The sequence below is a fragment of the Stenella coeruleoalba genome, assembly GCF_951394435.1.
Source record: "Stenella coeruleoalba genome assembly, chromosome: 11".
Taxonomy (NCBI): domain Eukaryota; kingdom Metazoa; phylum Chordata; class Mammalia; order Artiodactyla; family Delphinidae; genus Stenella; species Stenella coeruleoalba.
The window spans coordinates 8,228,532-8,253,143 of record NC_137157.1 but is presented as its reverse complement, the minus strand read 5'-3'; the positions used below and the strand labels follow the sequence as shown (position 1 = coordinate 8,253,143).

At 39.9% G+C, this 24,612-nt stretch overlaps 1 protein-coding gene across 1 annotated transcript in view; it reads right to left on the bottom strand.

Annotated features, from left to right (window-relative positions):
* LOC307193930 (uncharacterized protein) overlaps positions 1–24,612 on the bottom strand; it is a gene marked incomplete at its 5' end in the record, with an annotated part of 99,589 nt that overhangs the window by 45,755 nt on the left and 29,222 nt on the right. Inside the window, one exon of the mRNA XM_079936539.1 lies at positions 13,178–13,239. Coding sequence (XP_079792665.1) covers positions 13,178–13,239 — 62 coding nt within the window. The remainder of the gene's footprint in view (positions 1–13,177; positions 13,240–24,612) is intronic.

Here is a 24,612-nt window from a genome sequence, read left to right as displayed (position 1 = left end):
GGTATCAAGATCGTCAAACTCATAGAATAGAATGGTGGTTACCAGGGACTAGGGGGGAAGGTTAAAGAGGACTAGGCTAATCAACGGGTATAAAATTTCAGTTTTGTGTGCAAGATGAATAAGTTCTAAAGATATGCTGTACAACATTGTGCACATAGATATTATTATTGTATTGTACACTTAAAAAATCTGTTAAGAGGGTACATCTCATTTTAAGTGTTCTTACCATTATAATTTTTAAAAAGTTTTTTTAAAGAAAAGATATAGTCATAATTGGGATATATTTTAAAACTTGGGTTAGAATCGCAAGAATGTATACCCTAAAGCAGTATTTTTCATATTGCAATTTGTAATACACTGGTCATGAAATCAATTTAATAGACCAAGGTCAGCATTTTGAACTAAATAAAATAGAAACTATCAGAATGTAGTAAGGGTATTATTTCATGAAACTTTTGTTTCAGATATCTATGTACTTATTGTATAACTGGATTCTAATATAAAATATGTCTCCAATTATGAGTCACAGTCCAAAAAAATTTGTGAAATTTTCCGTAGGAAGTTGAGAGCACTTACCTTCCCTAAAATTTTTGTCAAAGTTCTACATTAGGTTCAAATGAAACAAGCTACAACAAGTTCAAATACATACCTAATATAATCTCATTGATCTGCCAAAAAAATACATCATTTGGTATTTTTAAAAAGAAAGAAAGAAAAAACAGCACAGGCAATATTCAAGCATCACTGGAATGCCAAGCACAAATTATGTTATTTCTACTAACCATGGAGATATACAGATTACTAAAGGAATATAATGCCTATTTTCTTTAACCACTAAACCATTCTAACCATTCAAGTACTCCTAATTTTAGGGATGAGACACTACCAATGCACATTCATAATGGCACTGCTTTCAGAATTTTCAGGAAAAAATCTTACTCTCCCAAATAAGAAAATATGCCTACTTCTCCTTGAAGAATTCAGAGGTTATATACTACAGCTCTGAAAGATTCTTTCATAAAATTTCCTGCCTTAAGCAATAACCTTTTATTAAATAACTGAGATAAAATAAAACATTATCTACCAATTCGTCAAGTCTTTAGGTTCAATTAGCTGAGTCTCTCAACAGCAACAATATTGCCATTTTGAGTGGGTAATTCTTTGTTTTGGACTGTTATCTTGATCCCTGCCCACCAAATGCGAGTGGCATATCTCCTCCCTCCCCTAACAGTCACTGTAACAACCAAAAACGCCTCCATACTTTTCCAAATACCCTCTGGAGATATGGTACCTCTCCGATTGAGAACCACTGAAAAATGTAGATGATTCTCCTTAGTTCAACTGATTGCCACATAATAAGTTATGGCCTCCAACTCAGGGCAGAAAGGTCAGGCAGCTATCAGTTCCTGGAATTTATCCATTTCCAAGGAAGCATTAAGATCAAGCAGTCTGAAGTAGAAAGAATATTTACCACCTTTTTCCTAGCACTAGGCAGTCCCTGGCTGCTATTTTCCAAGCGGGATACAGCAAATGTAGACATTTAAGAGGGGGAAAAAAAAAGGTTAACACATGGATTCTACGTTAAAAGTGAATCTACATTTCCCCCAAGTTTCATGAAGAAAGGATGGGACAGAGAGAATTACAGAAAAAATGTCTAAGATTATTTCCTTGAACAAAGTCTCCAGGTACATTTACATGTTTATATATACATGTGCAGTGCACAGACTTAAGGGAAAAGTCAATGAATAATATGTAACAAGTCTTATCAGACTGAGAAGAATATATAACACTTACTAAACACATGTGACCAGAAACAGTGCCAAATGCTTATTTAACACCTGCAGCAAGCTTATAAGAGGAGAAACTGAGGGACTTTCCTGGTGGCGCAGTGGTTAAGAACCCACCTGCCAATGCAGGGGACACAGGTCAGAGCCCTGGTCTGGGAAGATCCCACATGCCGTGGAGCAACTAAGCCCGTGCGCCACAACTACTGAGCCTGAGCTCTAGAACCCGCGTGCCACAACTGCTGAGCCCACGTGCCACACTACTGAAGCCCACGTGCCTAAAGTCCATGCTCCACGACAAGAGAAGCCACTGCAATGAGAAGCCCATGCACCGCAACAAAGAGTAGCCCTCGCTCACTACAACTAGAGAAAGCCTGCATGCAGCAACGAAGACCCAATGCAGCCAAAAATAAAATAACATAAAATAAATAAGTTTGTAAAAAAAAAAAAGAGATCATCTAGTGACTAAGTGGCTAAGCCAGGAGTCACACCCAGATCAACTCCAGAGCCCTCACCAAGAGTTATATTGTTTCAAGGCACAAATAAGAACACAGGAGGAGGGGACTTTTAAGAGCAGGAAAGAACTTATCTGAAAACTATGAAAAATGTTAATACACTAAAGTTAACTATGAAAAGGTTATCAGCAAAAATTCCTGTGACCCAAGAAAAATTCAATTTTCATCCCAAGGCTCTTAAGCAATCATATTTAAACTCTGCACTTAAAAGTTCACATTACAAAGAAGCTCAAATTAAATGAACTCTGAACTCCATTTTGTACGTGCTGCCTTGCACATAATACTCAATTTTTAAACTGTTAGCCTGCTTAATTGTTCCTTAAGAGGCATTTCTATTTTGACAACCACATGGTACTTCATTACTTCAAGAGATATCAAAAGGGGCTTCCCTGGAGGCGCAGCGGTTAAGAATCGGCCTGCCAATGCAGAGGACACAGGTTTGAGCCCTGGTCTGGGAAGATCCCACATGCTGTGGAGCAACTAAGCCCATGAGCCACAACTACTGAGCCTGCGCTCGAGAGCCCACGAGCCACAACTACTGAAGCCCGTGCACCTAGAGCCCGTGCTACGCAACAAGAGAAGCCACCGCAATGAGAATACCACGCACCGCAACGAAGAGTAGTCCCTGCTCACCGCAACTACAGAAAGCCCGCGTGCAGCAACGAAGACCCAACACAGCCAAAAATAAATAAATAAAATAAATACATTTAATAAAAAGAAAAAGATATCAAAAGGAAATAACTGTTATTACCCTAACTGATTATATTTTACAAAGGAGAAAAGGCAACTTTACAATGGATAAATCTGGCACATAGAAACTTAACCAAAAGTGAGATTTAACATCACTGAAAATGAAACTAACATCATGAGCCTCCTGATGTGAAGCACTAAGAAAGACAAAACATCCTGCGCACAATATTTACCCTGAAGTTATTCAAGAGGAAGCAGATAAATTCAAACTGAGGGATACTCTGCAAAATAACCGGTTTCCCAAAATGTCAATGTCATGAAAGACATCTCTCCCTTCCTAAAAGAGGGCTAAGGAACTATTTCAGGGTAAAAGACATGACACCGAAATGCAATGTATTTCCTGACTGAATTCTGGATTTCAAAGTTTTTAAAGTAAGCTATAAAGGACATTATTAGAACAACTAAGGAAATATGTACAATGTGGACCACATGTTAGATAATGATAATACATCAATACTGTCATTCCTGAGTGTGACAACTGTACCGTGGTTATATGAGAGAAATGTCCTTATTCTTTAGAAATGAATGCTGAAATATTTAGGAGTAAAGTAATCCTTAAATGCTTCAACAATATATAAATGTGTGCATGTGTGTAGAGAGAAGGAGAGAGAACACAAAACTGTGGCAAAACATTCACAATTGGTGAATATGTACTATTCTTGACGATCACTGTACTATTCTTACCAAAATAAAAGGTTGAGGTGGAAAATAATTCAAGACACAAAGCTCAGGAACCTTAATGTAAACATTACCTAAAGAATTAAGACAGAATAACAGAACCATTCTCTATGGAAGAAGAAAGGAAAGAGAAACGAATCAAGAAGCAGAAGTCAGGGAGTAAGATAGGAATTCAGGCCACTGCGACTCAAACCCCATCTTCCTTTCTTTATAATCCCAAGCACAAACATAGTATTGGCAGGAACCTCAACACAACCATTTCTAAAGTAAAGGCCCAGCATGCAGAAACAGTGAGTGTTCACTCACCCACCAATATTTATTAAATATATGTGTGTGTCAGACTCCATGGCAGCAACACAATAAAAATAAGAGCACAGATTCTGGAATCAGAGTGCGCAGGTTTGAATCCCAGCTCTACCAAATCCCAGCTCCACTATTTGCTATTTGTGTAACTTTTAGCAAATTACTCAATCTCTTAGTGCTTTGATATCCTCATTTTTAAAGGGAAGATAATAACAGTACTTACTTCAAAGGGCTGTTTTATGTTGTGTTTTTTTTTTGCGGTACGCGGGCCTCTCACTGTTGTGGCCTCTCCCACTGCGGAGCACAGGCTTGCCGCTCCACGGCATGTGGGATCTTCCCAGACCGGGCACAAACCCGTGGCCCCTGCATCAGCAGCCGGACTCTCAACCACTGCGCCACCAGGGAAGCCCAGGGCTGTTTTGAAGATTAAATGACAAAATATATGTAAACTGCTAGAGTACTGCCTGTCATATATTAAACAACCCAGCAGATACTAGCTAGTTTTTTTTTGTTTTTATTAGGCACTGGAGACACCAAGTCAAAGAAGATATGGTTCCTTCCCTCAGACATTTGCGGTCTACCTGGGGAAACAAACAGAAGAATCAATGTCCGAGGGCATGTAAATCACTGAAGTTGGAACACACCCTCACACCATACACAAAAATAAACTCAAAATAGCTTAAAAACTTAAATATAAGACATGACATCATAAAACCCCTAGAAGAGAACAGAGGCAAAACATTCTCTGATATAAACCTTACTAATATTTTCTTAGGTCAGTCTCCCAAGGCAACAGAAATAAAAGCAGAGGGCTTCCCTGGTGGCCCAGTGGTTGAGAGTCCGCTTGCGATGCAGGGGACACGGGTTCGTGCCCCGGTCCGGGAAGATCCCACATGCCGCGGAGCGGCTAGGCCCGTGAGCCATGGCCGCTGAGCCTGCGCGTCCGGAGCCTGTGCTCCGCAACGGGAGAGGCCACAACAGTGAGAGGCCCGCGTACCACAAAAAAAAAAAACAGAAATAAAAGCAGAAATAAACAAATCGGACCTAATCAAACTTACAAGCTTTTGCACAGCAAAGTAAACCATAAATAAAGTGAAAAGACGACCTACAGACTGGGAGGAAATATTTGCAAATGATGCTACCAACCAGGGCTTAATTTCCAAAATATACAAACAGCTCATACAACTCAATAACAAAAAAACAAACCACCCAATCAAAAAAAGGGCAGAAGATCTGAAAAGACATTTCTCCAAAGAAGACATACAGATGGCAAACAGGCATATGAAAAGATGCTCAACATCGCTAATTATGAGAGACGTGCAAATCAAAACTACAATGAGGTACCACCTCACACCGGCCAAAATGACCATCATTAAAAAGTCTACAAATGACAAATGGTGGAGAGGGTGCAGAGAAAAGGGAACCCTCCTACACTCTTGGTGGGAATGTAAACTGGTGCAGCCACTATGGAAAACAGTATGAAGATTCCTTACAAAACTAAAAATAGAGTTACCCATTGATCCAGCAATCCCACTCCTGAGCATATATCCAGAGAAAACTCTAATTCGAAAAGATACATGCACCTCAACATTCACAGCAGCACTATTTACAATAGCCAAGACATGGAAGCAACCTAAATGTCCATCGAATGATGAATGGATAAATAAGATGTGGTATATATACACAATGGAATACAACTCGTCCATAAAAAATAATGAAATAATGCCATTTGCAGCAACATGGATGAACCTAGAGATTATCATACTAACTGAAGTGAACCTAAAGATTATCATACTAACCGAAGTAAGTCAGAAAGAGAAAGACAAATACCATACGTGGTATTCACTTATATGTGGAATCTAAAATATGACACGGGGCTTCCCTGGTGGCGCAGTGGTTGAGAGTCCGCCTGCCGATGCAGGGGACGCGGGTTCGTGCCCCATTCTGGGAGGATCCCACATGCCGCGGAGCGGCTGGGCCCGTGAGCCATGGCCGCTGAGCCTGTGCGTCAGGAGCCTGTGCTCCGCAACGGGAGAGGCCACAGCGGTGAGAGGCCCGCGTACCACAAAAATAAAAAAAATAAAATATGACACGAATGAACTTATTTACGAAACAGAAACAGACACAGAAAACAAACTTGTGGCTACCAAAGGGGAAAGGAGGTGGGGGAGGGATAAATTAAAGAGTTTAGGATTAGCAGATACAAACTACTATACATAAAATAAACAAGGTCCTACTATATAGCACAATGAACTATATTCAATATCCTGTAATAAACCGTAATGGAAAAGAAAAATAAATTTCTGTAAAGAATAAATCCACAGGACTTCCCTGGCGGTGCAGTGGTTAAGATTCCGCTTGCCAATGCAGGGGACGTGGGTTCAAGCCCTGGTCCGGGAAGATCCCACATACTGCAGAGCAACTAAGCCCGCGAGCCACAACTACTGTGCCCTCGTGCCACAACTACTGAAGCCCGCGCGCCTACAGCACGTGCTCCGCAACAAGAGAAACCACCGCAATGAGAAGCCCGTGCACTGCAACGAAGAGTAGCCCCCACTCGCCGCAACTAGAGAAAGGGCGCGTGCAGCAACAAAGACCCAACACAGCCAAAAATAAATAAATAAAATTAATTAATTTTAAAAAGTAAAATATTTTTAAAAAGCATAAATCCAATGCTATATTTGCATAATTTAAAAAAAAGATTCAATGTCCAGAGAACAGTGTGATAAGCATTATGTAAAAGTATGCACTTACAGTAAAGGTACTATAAGAGCAGAGAGAAAGGGTGTTTAATAAAATAAAAGATAATAAAAAGTTTACCACAAATGGGACCAGAGCTGACTTCTGAAGAATAAGCAGTCATTTCCCATGGAAAGAGAGTGATTAACCATTCTAGAAGCTTTAAAATCTTAATGGGAAAAAGCCTAACATCAGTTGAGGTTAGGCTAACAAGAATGAAAAGTATGGCAAGAAAAAAAAGGAAGGCAGGAGCCAGATCATAAAATGGCCTGTGTGTTAGGCTGAGTTTGAACTTTATCCTGAAAGCAACGCACAGCCACACAAGACACAGACGTAGAGAAGTGATGTGCTTACATCTCCATGTCAGGAAGATCACTTGGATAGTAAAGTGGAGGGCAATTAAAGAGGTGGCAAGTCAAGAGGCAGGGAGACTGGTTAGAATTCTACTGCAATAATACAGAGGGATAAAAAAATATAGGCCTCAACCTGTAAGTATACAGCCAAGAAATATGAAAACATGCATTCACACAAAAACTTGTGCACAAATGGCCATAGCAGCATTAGTCATAATAGCCGACGAGTACAAACAACCCAAATGTCCATCAACTAATACACTTATTTTTAAAACGTAGTGTATCCATACAATGGAATATTATTCATTCATAAAAAGGAATGAAGTACTGCTATATGCTACAATACAGATGACCCCTGAAAACATTATGCTAAGTGAAAGAAGCCAGTAACAAAATAGCACACATTTTATGACTGCATTTATATGAACTGTCCAGAATGGGCAATCTATCGAATTACAGAGTAGGTTAGGGGTTATATTACAGCTGGGGGAGAAGGGAGAGGCCGAGAGGAGGGAGGGAATAGGGAATGACTGCTAATATCTATGGGGTTTCTTCGAGGGATGATGAAAATGTTCTAAAACTGTGGTGATGGTTGTACAACTACAATATACTAAAACTACAAAATTGTATATTTTATTTGGGCGGCTTGTATGGTATCTGAATTATATCCCAGTAAAGCTGTTTTTTTAAAAACAAAATAGGCCTAAAGTGAGGTGGTAACAGGAGGGGTCTAATTTATTTCCCAGGTCTCTAACACAAGTAATATGAATGAAGAAATGATTTATCTTGCACTCACAGATACAGGAGATAAACAGGTGCAGGAGGTGGTGGAGGTGGGGAGAGGTAGATAAGTTTGGACATGTTAAGTTTAAGGCACCTATGGAACGAACACCCATATGGAGATGCCCAGAAGGCAGCTGGATCAATAGGTCTAGCACTTGTTAGAGGTCTGGGGTGAAGGAATTACTTAGAAATCAACAGCAAATAAGCAGTGACTGAAACCAGAGGTTTTGATGCAGAGATCCTCAAAGAATGTAGACAGTGATGAGAGCTAAAGTCTACAACCAAGACTAGAGAGACCTAGGGGGTATCAACAACGGAGAGCTAAGCAGGGAACAAGAAGCTTACCAAAGATGCTGAGAAGCAGCAGCCAAAGAGGAAGGAGGGAAGAATACGATCTTCTGCGGACAGACAGCCTTAAGAAAATAAAATCCTAAACAGTGCCAAATGCCTCAGAGGAGTCCTGCCCCTAGCAATGCCTGGCACACCGAAGGTGCTCAATAAATACCTGATGAACCAATTAATGTAGAGAAAGAAGTATTCACTGATTTGGCATATGGACAAAATAGTGACTGGTGACTTCAGTGAGACCACAGGGTACCTAAATGCAAATTCATAAAGGGTGCCTTCTTTGGGTGGGCACACAGATTGATAAGCAGGGCTCAGGGTGGACTTCAGCCCTCCCACACACATACACACACCCTCAGGCTGGCACCCATGTGCAGTGAACAACTCAGTGGATTAAGAAGTAGAAAGAGATGTGGAAGTGACAACAGCAAGTATAGATCCTACTCCTTCACAACCTGTCTGAGAAGGGAAATACAGAAGCCTCTGTTACCAGAAAATTTGCCCAATTTTAAAACCTACCAGTAAACTACACCATATACTCTCATCCCCTAAATTTATGTTTTATTTATAACCTATTTAGTCATTTTAACTAAAATGTTAAAGCTTCCATTACCAAAAAGAAATTAAAACATAACCTAGATATACACATGAACAATAAAACAAAAACTAAATTCTACTGAAAACAAAGGCAGCAGCTACAGAACTCCCATAGGAAAAAATAAAGTCATTAAAATACCAAGTGTGGTAGCTTTAAAATATACCCACAAATTCTTTAATACTCCTCCGTGCAAAAGGTGGAAACTACTACCCCCCTCCCTTGAGTGTGGGCTGTACTTGGTGACTCTCTTCTAATGAACAGAATGTAACAGAAGTGACAATACGTGACTTCTGACATGAAATCATAAAAGGTACTGTGGCTTCCTCCTTACTCTCTCAGCTTAGTCGCTCTAGAGGGAAGCCAGCTGCCATGCTGTGACGAAACTCAAGCAGTCCTCTGGAGAAGTCCATCTGTTAAGGAACTGAGGCCACTCACATGGCCAACAGCCATGTGAGTGAGCCACCTTGGAAGTGGATCCACTGGCCCCAGTCAAGCCTTCAGATGACCACAGCCCCAGCAGACATTATGAGTGCAACCTCATGAGCCAGAATCACTCACTTAAAATGCTCCCAGATTCTTGAGCCACAGAAACTGTGTACAATAACATTTATTGTTGTTTCAAGCTGTTGAAACTGAGTTTTAGGATAATTTATTATGTTGAAATACAGTCATCCCTCAGTATTCACAAGGAATTGGTTCCAGAACCTGCCACAGATACCAGAATCTGCGGATGTTCAAGTCCCATAGTCAGCCCTCTTTACCTGTGGTCCCACATCCGAGGATTCAACCAACCACAGATGGTGCAGTAGCATACGTATTTTATTTATTTATTTACTTAATTTATTTTTGGCTGCGTTGGGTCTTCATTGCTGCACGCAGGCTTTCTCTAGTTGCAGAGAGGGGGTTACTCTTCGTTGTGGTGTGCGGGCTTCTCATGGCAGTGGCTTCTCTTGTTGCGGAGCATGGGCTCTAGGTGCGCGGGCTTCAGTAGTTGTGGCACACAGGCTCAGCAGTTGTGGCGCACGGGCTTAGCTGCTCCGTGGCATGTGGTGTCTTCCCGGACCAGGGATCGAACCTGTGTCCCCTGCATTGGCAGGCAGATTCTTAACCATTGCGCCACCAGGGAAGTCCCAGTATACGTATTTATTGAAAAAAATCTGCGTATAAGTGAAGCTATGCAGTTCAAACCCATGTTGTTCAAGGGTCAACTGCAGATAACCAATACACTGATAAAATTTTTAAAAGCTCAGGAGTACCAGAATATTCATTTACCTTATTTTATCTACTAAGCATCTGAACACTCCTGTACCAAGCAGAATTCTCCAAACTGGCAAATATCTAATCTATATATACAAAGAGAAATAACCAGATACATGATTTCTTTTAAAAATAAATAAATAACAAGTGAGGTGAACAGGAAACCAAGAATAATGCAAGAGCTTTTACTGAGAGACCTAAGGTTTTTGTGCGGGGGGTGGGGGGAATAACTCTGAATAAAAATTAAAGCCCTTCTTTTTAAATAAGATTACACTGTTTTAAAAGAGGTGAGAGAATGGACTTAAAATGACAAAAGGATGATATGCTTGATGTGCAATAAGAAACTAATATAAAAATAAAAGGGGGACTAACTCACCATTGTAAAGCAATTATACTCCAATAAAGACGCTAAAAAATTTTTTTCTAATAAAAAATAATAAAAGGGGGAAGAATACATGCGATAGAATGCTAGGAAACTTTATAGAAAGGAGATTAAATCTGACGCACAACAACAAAATTTGTGGATGACTTTAGAGGAAGTTAAAAAAACGGTGTTTACAAGAGATCTTTTGGGGATGCTGGAAAAGTAACACTGCCATGTGATAATGATTACACAACTCTACAAATCTGATAAAAATCACTGAGTCATACACCTCAAAAAGGCAAATTTTGCAGTATATGAATTATGCCTCAATAAAGTTGTTTTCTTTTTTTAAGTGGTATTTGTTCGCTAAAGCAAGGAGGGAAAATTATATTATTAAGAGTTTTTCTGACTAAAGGAAGTAGCCAAGAGGAAAAGTACAGTAATTCATTCGACAGACAAGAAAATAAAAAGGAAATTTTTCATAGATTAAGAAATATTAATGTTTTCATTTCAGCCCAATAAAGGACAGTATTGTGTCTCTGGGTAACTCTCTACAAACCTGGCTAGGACCACAAAATCTTACTATCTTAAGAGTAGAAAGACAATGGATTTGGAACCCTTAAATGGGGAATAAGGAGAAGGAACACTTTGACTTAATTTCCTATCCCCTGGAAGAGAGTAACAATTTATTCTGATCTCACATTATTGCATGTGCCTGAGATACAGAGATGGTACCTCCTATGAGAAGAATTTAAAGAAATTTAAAAGCAGAAAATCAAATATATAATTGTTTTTTAAAATGTATGTTAATTTCTTTACAAGCCTGATGGCAACAGTCAATTCCCTCAGTCAAAATATCCACATGGGGAATTTTTTGTTATTTTTGAAGAAGTTTAATTTGCATTGGTTCAGGGACTTTTGCAGAAGTTTCCCAAAACAGCAGTACTGTATTTTGTTTACCCCATTTGTAACTACAAACAAAGATCAAGCAAAAATGCACCTATAAAACAACCACAATTCACATTTGCTTTGAGCTATGAAAATATTAACCTACTCTGACCTCCCCTGCACCAACTTCAGCGAACCCTGGATCAAGAGTCTCAGCTTCCAAAACAGCACAGGTGTCTCTAATTTCAGACCTGCTAGTCTCCTCTCTGACTTTGGCTAAATCAGTAGCAAGCCCAGAAAATAAAAACAAAAAAACTCAAAAGTCATGTAGGTATTTTCTTTCTTCCTCCATAAAAGAATGCTCTAGCAGATACAAATGAAATAGCATGTATTAATATATAATTCTATCTCCTCTAAGTGGCTATATTAAAAGTCAAAATAGTTCAAGATAGTGATATTCACGATATTATCCATCTAGACTTGAAAAATTGTAATATCAATGAACTTTAAAGTTTATGGTACCATGCCAAACCTTTACTAGGCATTCAATAAATGTTAGTTCCTTTCTTTCCTTTTCATTAATTCTTAGAGTATTTCCATAAAACAGTTCCTGCTCATTATACCCCAATATATAGCAGGAAAATAGAAAAAAGATAATTTCCTCACTGAACACCTAGATCAGACTCTGAAAATTCAGGCCACCAGATGATGATGAAGGCACTGATTTGCAAAAGTTAATCTTTACTCTCTCTACCTCCCTTCCTAGGCAGCAGTGTCAGTTCCAAGGACCATGTTCCTTCTGCTATAGGAAGTGGCTCAACTGTTTTTCCCCATAGCAATATATTAGCAGTTCCTGTTCTTTGTGACTGGAAGCCAGTCTCAAGAAGCTATTCTATTCTAAGTGCAGGTGCAGCAAGAGTCCAAAGATTGTCATCAACCCAGAGAACCCCATGCTCAAGTTCATAGGATTCTTGGTTGGAGGATTTTGGGGAGTACTGCCATTGGTTTTTTTTGGCTACCAATTTCACTCTCCAAATGATCCAAGTTTCCTGCACCAATGAGCAATGGGGTCTCCACATACCTAAGATTATGGGAAACTAAAACTACATGAAACAGCACTAGTCCCTACTTTGACAGGAAATGTTCTGCCAAAAATAGGTTTGCAGAGCTGTGTGAGGCTGCCGTCTATAGCTCTTTTCTGTGGGCATCTGATACAAGAGAGATACATGAGCCAAAGTCATATCTGGTGTACTTTTGTTCAGACTCTGGAGCTTAAGATAGGAACACAAGCATGCTGTGTCAAAACAAACTCTAGTGGTTACAGATGGACAGATTCTGTCATCAGTAACAAAATTTATAGTTGTCAGTGATGGTCTGGTTACTGTCAAGATAAGCCCTTTGATTGCATCTAGTCTACCATTCACATAAGCTACTGAATTTTAGTGACCAGAAGAATCAGCTAGCCTGTCACCTCCCACTACCCCAAGCTGGTTTACATAATGGCTCCAATACAAGAACTTCTGCCCTCTAAGGAGTGGGTCATGGTGTGTATGTGCATGTGTGTGAATTCATGGTTCTGTTCTATGACCACCAAAATTTTAAATCGGTTGTGCTGTTTCTTGGCATTCAATACCCTCAGACAAGACACTAGATGTAGTCCACAACACTAGATAAACCATGGTGACAGACCATCATAGGGCCATGCTGAGTGTTTCCCTAAACAATAATCAAATCTGATCAATTCTATTTCAGTAGAACTGAAAATACTAACAAACACCTTAGAAGGGAGGCAGGAAAGAATAAATAAACCTGGGACCTACCTTGTTTACAATTCCCACAGACAGATGAAATTCAATTCCATGCCAACCATACCCTTCGATCACTAAAACACAAACAGAAAAATAAAAGTTCATGCAATATAAGCAGTTCTTCCAGTTCCTACAGCATATTTGGTTTCAATGGTAAGAAGCTGTTTCTTATCTGCTTTCTATCCTCTCCACGACCACAACAGTAGCTGAGTGTCACTGGCAAAAAAGCCCAGATATGTGGAGTTAAATAACAGGTAACACTGATTGAATACTTACTATATGCTAGGCACTGTCCTAAGTGCTTAAATGTACTAACTAATTTAATCCTCACAACAACCCTATGAGATACTCTTATTAACTCATTTTATATCCAAATGACAACTGGCCTATACCTCTGAAAATTGCTCTTACTTGTGTTAAGAAATGCCTCTTAAATAAATGTAGGCAATCTCAACCACGGTGGCTGTGCTGTCTCAATGGTTGATATCTATATATGTTCCATATTCATCCACTCATTATACATTTCTTAAGTCCCCATGGTGGGCTGAGCACTATAGTAGATGCTAATCATGATTTATTCTCTGCCCTTTAGGAGTTGAGAAACTAGTTGGGGAGATCAGACTAAATCCAAGAAATGTTCAAGAAATGGAATGCCCTATTATGAGGTACACTCTCTTTGTGCAATCATTCAGTAAAAAAATGAATAACCTTTGGGAAAAGGAAAAGAAAGCTTTACAGAAGAGGTGCCTTAAAGCTGGACCTTTAAAAAAAATAATAAAATTGGCAAAGAGAGGAGAAAGGTTCTTCAGGAAAGGAAACGAGAACAAAAACATGGTGGCGGGGACAGACAGACTCTATCTGAGGTCCTTCATAATCTGATCCCATCCAGTCTGACTACCCTTTGCCTTGGCCGCTGACCTCCCTCCCCATCCCCGCTAGCCACACCAGACTTCTTCATTCTAGGATACACAATCTTTGATAGCTCCTTTGTTTCTCCTACTGCCTTGAATGTTTTCCCCACCTTTTCCCTGGTGGGTAACATTAACTAGTCCTAGTATACAGTAGGCACTCAATAAGATATAGCCATTATTGTAAATAATATTGTTTAAGATGCAAATGAAACATTTATCTATAACCTCTTCCAATTCTCCAGAGTTAATCTACTGGCCTCTCTGCCACACCTACATGGCATTTGTCCATTTTTCCATTACAATGATAAAACATTCTACTGTCCCCAGGTTTCCTTTTTTTTTCTCTTACTTGTCTGAACAGGTAACATCTTTTCTACAACTCTATATACTCCAAGACCTAGCACAGTGTCTGGCATGTAATAGGTGCCCATTATATGCACTTGTTGACTGAAGGCCCGACTGACTCAAATTTACAAAATGAATAACGATAGGATTCTTCTAAAAAGTGAGCCCATTTAGTACACTTAAACAATTCAGTTTGTCAAAAATCTAATGCACTTTTACATCTTCATGAATATGTCTGCTACATAACTACACCAACAATTCATGCACAAAAAAGTCAAAGTGGATTCACCAAACACTACCAGCTGACTAGCTTTTGCTTGATGACAAAATGAGGTCCTCATCCATGTCAATAGACGCAGGAGAAATTAACTGAATTGAATATTTAGATATTATGGCTGGTGAACTTTCTCAGTGAACGGATGCCACAACTTTGTAGGCAGTGTGTATGTTTAAATAGGTATTTATACTGGCTTTAGTCACAGGCGGTAGAGGTTACAAATTTAGAAGTCCAATCATAAATCCAAGGTTTATTTATAGAAACATTCCATATGGTAAGAGTTTAAAAAGGAAAACAGCAGCCATTTTCTTTACCGAAAACAAAAGGTAGCAGAGCACCGAAGGACCAGACCTCCTCTTTTTTTTTTTTTTTTTTGGCGGTACGCGGGCCTCTCACTGTTGTGGCTTCTCCCGCTGCGGAGCACAGGCTCCGGACGCGCAGGCTCAGCAGGCTCAGCGGCCGTGGCTCACGAGCCCAGCCGCTCCGCGGCATGTGGGATCTTCCCGGACCGAGGCACGAACCCGTGTCCCCTGCATCGGCAGGCGGACTCTCAACCACTGCGCCACCAGGGAAGCCCCAGACCTTCTCTTAACTCTGCTCTTGTCACTGCTTAAAGCAGAGGAAGAAATGTGCAGGGCAAGCAGGAGCCTCGCTGAAAATCAGTCACCCACAGCAACCGGCCTTTTGAATGTCTATGCTATTCAAGGCTTAAGTATTAATTTTATACATGTCCGTGTTCACTGAAAGCACAATTTGTGGCTTGGAACTTAAAAAAAGTGTTCTAATGTGCTAGTTTGTCCAATATTAATCGAGTCTGCCAGGTTTGAACATGCCAAGCTTAAAATACTCTCTAGATTGTTATGCAAAGGTATGAACTCAATCCTTTATTCTCAGGAAAAGGAACTTAGGGAGAATGACTAAAGCAACAGTATTTCAATGAAAGCCATAACAGAAAAAGTCAACTAAATAGTGATGAGTTACTATTTTTAAATATCTGAATAGAAATAAGATATAAGCTAATGACAGATTTCTTACAATTATTAATCTCACCTAAAATGAGATCCTGGGGTTTTAGTTCCAAGGTGTCAGAGAATGTATTTTGAAACTGATTTCTACATCAGATCGTCTCATAAAAAGGCTGTTTTAGTCATCCACTGACTACGCCCCTTCAGAATCGAAGTCTAACTTACTTTATATTGAAATATATTTTTTATATGAACAGTATTATTAGCAAAGTTTTTTTAATCTTTTACTTTATCAGCTTTAGAAAAATGCTAATAAAACCTGGAATGACTAAATTTTTATAAATAAACCTCAGAAGCTCACACATCCAGTCCCTTCAATTTCAGTTACGGAACCAGAGCAGAAGGGGTTCAATGACTTGATAACAGGAAGACTGGGACCAGAATCTGATTACCAGTCCGATTTATTTATTCTACTACATATTACTAAACACACTGTTTTATTAAGACAAAATGTTTTGGAAATTACAACAGAAGAAAAGTTTAAATACCTGCATTCATTCCCTGAGAAGAATTTAATAATTAGATGTGTGCCCTGAAGATCTGGAAATGCTGACCCTTAAAAACTTAGGCAGTTGGGCTTCCCTGGTGGCGCAGTGGTTGAGAGTCCGCCTGCCGATGCAGGGGACACAGGTTCATGCCCCGGCCCTGGAAGATCCCACATGCCGCGGAGCGGCTGGGCCTGTGAGCCATGGCCGCTGAGCCTGCGCGTCCGGAGCCTATGCTCCACAATGGGAGAGGCCACAACAGCGAAAGGCCCGCATACAGAGGAAAAAGAAAAAAAAAAAAACAAAAAACTTAGGCAGTAGAAGACTATAGCAGTTATTTTCAATGCTTTTGGCTCAATAACCTGTAGAATCTTTGCTAGAAGTTTAGCTTTAAAAGGTTTTTCTTACATCCCTAAGGGTATGGGAATAATTTTTACAATCTAAGATGACATTATCCTTACCTTCTGAAATATAAACTTCCCACACACTCACACAAAAAAGCAATTTCAGGACTTCCCTGGAGGCACAGTGGTTAAGACTCAGAGCTCCCAATGCAGGGGGCCCGGGTCCAATCCCTGGTCAGGGAACTAAATCCCACATGTATGCTGCAACTAAGAGTTTGCATGCCACAACTAAGGAGCCCGCCTGCCGCAACTAAGGAGCCCCCTGCCGCAACTAAGGGGCCCATATGCCACAACTAAGGAGCCCGCCTGCTGCAACTAAGGAGCCCACCTGCCACAACTAAGACCCGATGCAAATAAATAAATAAATAAATGATAGGGCTTCCCTGGTGGCACAGTGGATAGGAATCCGCCTGCCAATGCAGGGGACACCGGTTCGAGCCCTGGTCTGGGAAGATCCCACATGCCGTGGAGCAACTAAGCCCATGCGTCACAACTACTGAGCCTGCACTCTAGAGCCCATGAACCACAACTACTGAAGCGTGCACGCTTAAGAGCCTATGCTCTGCAACAAGAGAAGCCACCACAATGAGAAGTCTGCACACCACAAGGAAGAGTAGCCCCCGCTCACCACAACTAGACAAAGTCTGCGCACAGCAACAAAGACACAACGCAGCCAAAAATAAATAAAATAAATAAATTTATTTTAAAAATAAATGATAAAAATCAAAAGAGAAATTAGAAAATATTAAAAAAGCAATTTCATAGAATTCAGGGTCTTCTTTCAAACAAATATTTCTTCTAAACGAATTCTACTGTCTCATTTTAATTTGCAGGGAAGAGATGCAAAAAATAAAAGGAAAGTAACAAAAAAATAAAATGGAAGGGAAAAAAAGGAAAAGAAGGAAAGAGGAAAGAAAAATCAATATAAAGGTTTGACTGTGATATCAAAAAAGGAGGAGAAAAACAATTCCCAATTAAATAAATGAACTGTGGTTTTTAAGCAATCAGCCTCTAAAAGGTATGGTTACATATCTCCTCAAACTGAACACCTAAAAAAAATATCTTAACCTCATTTTGCCTGATTCCTCTATTTGCTCTTTCTTCCACTTCCAAAGATAAGTATTAAGTGGAGTGGGCCTCCTGGAATAAGTAAGGGAGTCAGAAATGTCGGTCCATGCAGCCCCCTCGAAGTGCCGGTACTGGCTGGAGTTACTAGAGTCTCAAAAGGGGAGTCGAGAAAGACCGCTGCATTCCCAGAGTGTGTCTATAACCTCCTCTAGAAGAGACTAGAAACCTGCTACCTTTCACATGCACCAAAAGTCCTTCCTTTCCTACTATCAATTTAACTTGGATACAAAAATTACAGTTAATATAACAATTAATTAAGGTGACAAGTGGAAAAAGGAAGCAATACCGTAGGTACTATATATACATATATATTATAGAGGGAGGGAAGGAGGGAATAAGTAAGACCCGGCCGGTCAACCCAGCTGCAGCATTCAGCATTCAACCTAACATATGCTTGGTAAGGCACTAGAACACAGACAATACTTTACAAATAAAAAACTAAAATCTCAAACCCTCCACTCGTAAGAAGAGTTTCCAAGTCTATCAAAGCTCCCAGTTTCACCTTCCCCTGCCGTCACCCCATAACAAGCAATGGAAGCATCTCCTATTTCACTGTGTCTTAAGACTCAGATGTAGCTCCGGATGGGCACATATAGCTATCACGTTTTGAAACTGCAAAGCAAAATCCAGGTGTTTGAACATCTGTCCTCTTATGTGGCTCTCCTAATACTGTAAGGTGGTATTGGTGGAGAGTAAACCGCAGCAAAGCCCCTATTATGAGTGGATTCACAAAGGAGTCCGTCTATCAGTGTTCTAATTATGTTTAGACCTCAAAGCTGACTCAGACACCTCCGCAGCAAGTCTTAAATAAACATGTACATTCCTATTTTCTTAAACAGAATAAAATCAATAATTCTTTTATTATTCCTTGCTTTTTTCCCATAAATTATTTTAATTTTTCAAAATAGGTAATACGTAACTATGGTTTAAAAAAACCTAACAGTACAATGAGCATATAGTGAAAAGTAGGTCTCTTTCCCACCCAGTCCCCTAGTACTTCTTTCCAGAAAGGATTTCAAGTTTCTTGTAAGTTAACATTTTCTTAATGACTGAATCGCTCTCCTGTGCTTACAAATGTGGCTGCAGCTGAATGACTTGGCTGGTTATCACACTACCGGAGAGAGCACATCTCCACCATCACTGAAATGGAGCGTCTGAGCGGGAGGGACCAGCCTTCAGTGTGGCATGGCACATTTGTGCCCTCCCCGTACACACTCCCACTCACATGCATGCACATGAGGAGAGGGTTCTTTTGTGTATAGGTGTGGTAAAATATACATGACATAAGATTTACCATTCTAACCATTTTTAACTGTAAAATTCAGTGGCATTAAATATATTCACAATGTTGTGGAACCATCACAACTATCCACCTCCAAAACTTTTTCATCATCCCAAACAGGAACTCTGTACTCATTAGACAGTAACTCCCCATTTCCCCTCCCTCTAGCCCCCAGTAACACTATTCTACTTTCTGTCTTTATGAATTTACCTATTCAAGGTACTTCATATGAGTGGAATCATACAATTTTTGTCCTTTTGTGCCTGGCTTCTTTCACTTAGCATAATGTCTTCAAGGTTCTCATGTTGTAGATTGTTTCAGAATTTCCTTCTTTTTTAAGGCAGATTAATATCCTATCGTACGTACATAACACATTTTGTTTATCCATTCATCAGTGGAGGGACATTTAGGTTGTTTCCATCTTTTAACTATTATGAACAATGTTGCCGTGAATGTTGGTATACAAGTATCTGTTTAGGTCCCTTCTTTCAATTATTTTGGATATTTGCTTAGAAGTAGAACTGCTGTACCTATGGCAGTTCTGTGCTTAACTTTAAAAAAAATAATAAATTTATTTATTTATTTTTGGCTGCACTGGGTCTTCGTTGCTGCACGCGGGCTTTCTCTAGTTGCGGCGAGCGGGGGCTACTCTTCTTTGCGGTGCGCAGGTTTCTCACTGCGATGGCTTCTCTTGTTGCGGAGCATGGGCTCTAGGCACACGGGCTTCAGTAGTTGTTGCATGCAGGCTCTGGAGTGCAAGCTCAGTCGCTGTGGCGTACAGGCTTAGTTGCTGTGTGGCATGTGGGATATTCCCGGACCAGGGATCGAACCCATGTCCCCTGCACTGGCAGGCGGATTCCTAACCACTGCGCCACCAAGGAGGGCCCCCTGTGTTTAACTTTTTGAGGAACCACAAAACTGTTTTCCACAGTGGCTGCACCATTTTACACCAGTGATACACAGGGTTCCAGTTTCTCCTCCTTGCAGTTTTTTGGTAATAGCCATCCTAATGGATGTGAAGTGGTGGTATCTCATTGTGGTTTTCATTTGCATTCAAAGGAGAGGATTCTTATGTCTACGGCTTCAAAACATTTTGCATTTGAAGGTGTTCCTATGGCACTGGTCCATCTCCACCCACAACAAGTGTCTTATCATCTGGCTCTTCATCATGGTTCTCAAGAGTCTACCCCTCATTCAGTGCACTAGTCACTTCAAATCTTGCACACTATGACTACCACCATACTCCATTCTGCCTTCTCTGCACATCTTAATATCCTTTCACCTATGCTTTTTGGCTTTCTTCTCAAAAAATGTTGATCTATTTATAACCAGACACTGCCAGTTTAATCAACACACTCCTTCAATTTCTGGAAGAACTGACTACTCACAGCACTTTTGGTACTTCAAGTCTTCTCAGGAATTGTCAACAATGCTCAAAAGTTCTTTCTTGACTATCTAAGGCACTTGCTTTTCCTTTTCTTGGTTTTGCGTTCAGAACTCTTTTGGATGCTTGAAAATGACACAAAGTTGATCTCTGGATAACCAAAGTTTTACCATAGGCATTTTCATGCTTATTTCTACCTGCATTCAAGCAGAGCTTGCAGATAAATAAAATAAATACATTAAACTTCTCAGTGCTCAAGAAGAACAAAAATGACAAAATTTAAAATACTTTTGTTAGTATCCTGCAATAAATTGCTTTGTCAGCAGTGCCTACAACATGGTAGGCACTTGATAAATATTTGTTGAATGAATGGTTTAAGGAGATATAATATGGCAGCAGAGAATGTAGGCTTTGGAGTCAAATCTGGATTTGCATGTCAGCTCCTACCTTTATGAGCCATATGATCTAGGGATAAGTTGCTTAGCTTCTCTGAGGCTCAGAGACGCTAAAAAATAATAGATGGATAATACCACCTATCTTTCAGAATGACCATGAAGAGTTGTTATTGGTGGTGTATTCAAACATATAAACTGCTTTGTTGGTATCGGCTCTAGGTACTGCAAAAGCACGGATCTGAGTAAAAGAAACAGTTCAATAGCTCACAATTCGTTTATTTATTAGTGATTATTCGTTTATTTAGTGATGGCCTACTATGTGCCAGGCACTGTAGTTGCAAAAGACACATCAGTGATTTAGAAAGATATAGATCCTTGCTCTCGTGGAGCTTATATTCTAATAGGGAGAGACAGATAATAAAATAATAAATATAGTAAACTACAAAGATCTTAAAATGTAATGAATGCTTTAGGGAAGAAAAAGAAAAAGTAGATCAGAAAAAAGGGAATAAGAAGTGTTGGGGGAAGAGGACTTGCAATCTTTAAATAAGATGATCAGAGTAGGCCTCATTGAGAAAGCGACACAAGCAAAGATTCGACAGTCTTGAGAGATTCAGCCATGCAGATATCTAGAGGAAGAGCATTCCAGAAAGAGGTAACAGCCAATGCAAAGGCCCTAAGACAGAAGCAGGACTGTCGTGTTCAAGGAACGGCAAGAAAGATAGTGTGGCTGCAGCAGAGGGAGCAAGGGGGATATAGTTAAGTAAGGTCAGAGAGGTTACTAGAAGACCAGATAATGTAAGGCCTCACAGGATTCTCTACTCCGAGTGGAATGGGGGGGGCCAATGCAGGGGAGCCACTGCTTTTTTTTTTTTTTTTTTTTTTTTTTTTTTTTAGTGGCTTAAAAGAAACAAAAATTTGTTATCTTACAGTTCTGAAGGGCAGAAGTCTGGCACAGGTCTCAATGGGCTAAAATCAAGGTGTTGGTAGGGATGAATTGTTTTCTGGAACTCTTGGGGAGAATCTGTTTCCTTGCCTTTTCCAGTTTCTAGAGGCTGCCTACATTCCTTGGCTTGGAGCCACTGCTTCTGAACAGAGTGACATGATCTGACTTAGGTATAAAATGAATGGTTCAGGCTGCTGTGTTGAAAACAAAGGAAAGGGTAGAAGCTGGGAGGTCAGTTAGGAGGCACTACAATAATCCGGGCAAGAGAGGACAGTGGCTTGGACCACAGCGGTAGCAGCAGAGAAGGTGAGAGGTGGCTGATTTTGGATATATTTTGAGGGTGGGCCCAGTAAGTTTTCATGGCAGACTGGATGTGGGGTATGAGAGAAAAATGAGAGTCCAAAGTTTTGATCAGAGCAACTAGAAGAGTAGGACTGTCGTCAAATAAAACAGGGAAAGCTGAGGGTGGAAAAAATTAAGTTTAGAGAAGAAAATGAATAGTTCACTATTAGTTTTGTGTATGTTGTTTGAGATAGTTGGCCTTCCAACATTTCCAACAGGTAAACTGGGTCAGATTGATGAAATAATGGTTTTTAAAAGCATTTCCATTTCACTATCTTGTAACAGAAGATAAACTATAGGTTAGTTTGGCCTAGATGCTACCATTTTATAACAAATTAATTTTAGCAGTTACAATATACACGAAAAAAAATACTCATAGTTTGATGCTGTTTAATTCCCAATGACTGACTGTATCCTTTAAAGCTTGAAAATCAGGACTAAAATTCATTCCACCCTACAGTTATAGGTAGGGGGTCAAATCACAGTAAGTGAGGAGGAATAAGAAAACAATAATAATAAAATACAATGAGCTCTTGGCATCTGAATTCTTCAGCCAACACTGAGTTCTTCATCCTGATGGCAGCTGGAGGATTCCAGTGATCCTAACACGATCATCTTCAGTCTCACATACTCCTCTTGCTCTAAACACAAATTTTTCTCTCCTTCTGTTCCCTGGAAGGTCCCAAAAGAAGAGAACGGTCCAGAGCCTGAGAACAAATGCATCTATAGAGAACAATAAAGAGAGGAGCCTACACAGAACTAGTACCACACTCACATTCTGAGTCAAGGCCATGGGAGAAGTCGCAAAATCACATCATCTCAGGGCTGTAAAGGGATCATCATGTGTCAACAAATATTTTCCAAGTGACCATGTGCTAGATGCTAAGGATACACAGATGACTATGACAAAATCCCTATTCAAGGCATTGTATGCTAAGTACTTTACTAGAGGAATTAACTAAGGGTTATGGGAGAACAAAGGCAAGAATAAAAGAGCAGCTTTTCAAAATAAATTGCCAAGAATTAACTTACGATCACCTCCTACCAATCTAACATACAGAAGACTCATATAGTGCTTCAGGCTAAGAAGAAAGCAAGGTTGTGGTCCTTGCAGGGCTGGGACTTGTAGCCTCTTAGAATCAGTCCTGTTCTCTTACATGGTTGGTTAAAGAAAAGTAGTTAAACGCAGTTATGATCATTTACATCCCCCCTTCATCTCTTTTCCACCAAAAAAACTTGGAATGACAGGAAAACACTGTTCTAGTCCAACCATTCACTCAGTGCCAACCTCCAAATTTTTAAAAGGTAGTACTTAATCCTTTAAAATATTTGCTGAAAGAAAACAGTGCCTTCTCTTCCTGTCCTAAAGGAAATTTTATTTCACCTAGGCTACTTACAGAGATCTAAGTTACAACTTTAACTTCTAGAATAAATCTAACCATAACCACTTCCAAGCCACGTGTCTTTCTAGTTCTGAGTCTTCCAGCACTCTTACTTTTCATTGTACCACCAACTGTGACTCTCAAGAATCCAGCCACAAAGTACTATGGGAAATTACTCTATTAATCCACAAACCATGTTTCATCTTCATTTTCCAGACGAAATCTCAAAGGCTTGTAATGCACAGTGTCAGAAGTATCATCTGTCTTTACACATGTCTAAAGGAAAAAACTTCTCTCTGACTTACGAGTTTTCACTTATTGGTAATCTCTCTATATCCAACAGAAACATACTTTACCACGATAACATATTCCAGCAAACTACTGCTATCTCAGCAATTACAATTGAGTATATGCTGTCAATAGTGAGTCAGGCCTTGGGAGTGGTTTAGCACATGGAATTTCACCAGCTGGCATCTACAATTAGATTCAAGGAGGCAAATGGAATTTTTCTATCAGGTTTTTCCAAAAGTTAACTAGTTCTTAAACTGATTATACCCTTCTGAAGTATTTACAGATGAAATGATATAATGTCTGGGATTTGTTTTTAAATACTGAGGCGGGGGCTTCCCTGGTGGCGCAGTGGTTGAGAGTCCGCCTGCCGATGCAGGGGACACGGGTTCGTGCCCCGGTCCGGGAAGATCCCACATGCCGCGGAGCGGCTAGGCCCGTGAGCCATGGCTGCTGAGCCTGCGCATCCGGAGCCTGTGCTCCGCAACGGGCGAGGCCACAACAGTGAGAGGCCCGCGTACCACAAAAAAAAAAAAAAAATACTGAGGCGGAAGAGGGGAGCAAGATTAAACAAGATTGGTCATGTGTTGATAATTGTTGAAACTGGTGACAGGTCCATGGTGGTGGTTGACTTTATTAGTCTCTTTACTTTTACATGTGTTTGAAATAGTCCATTATAAAGATTTAATTTTTTTTTAACTTATGTCATGATCTGGTGAACCTGAAAAACAAAGAACAAAGTGATTCTTGGAACCAATGAGCTCCATAATCTACCAGAATAAAAACTGTTCGTTTCTTAATATGTATCTCAAATTTAACACTTATTTCTCACTGAACAAATACTTATCAAGCA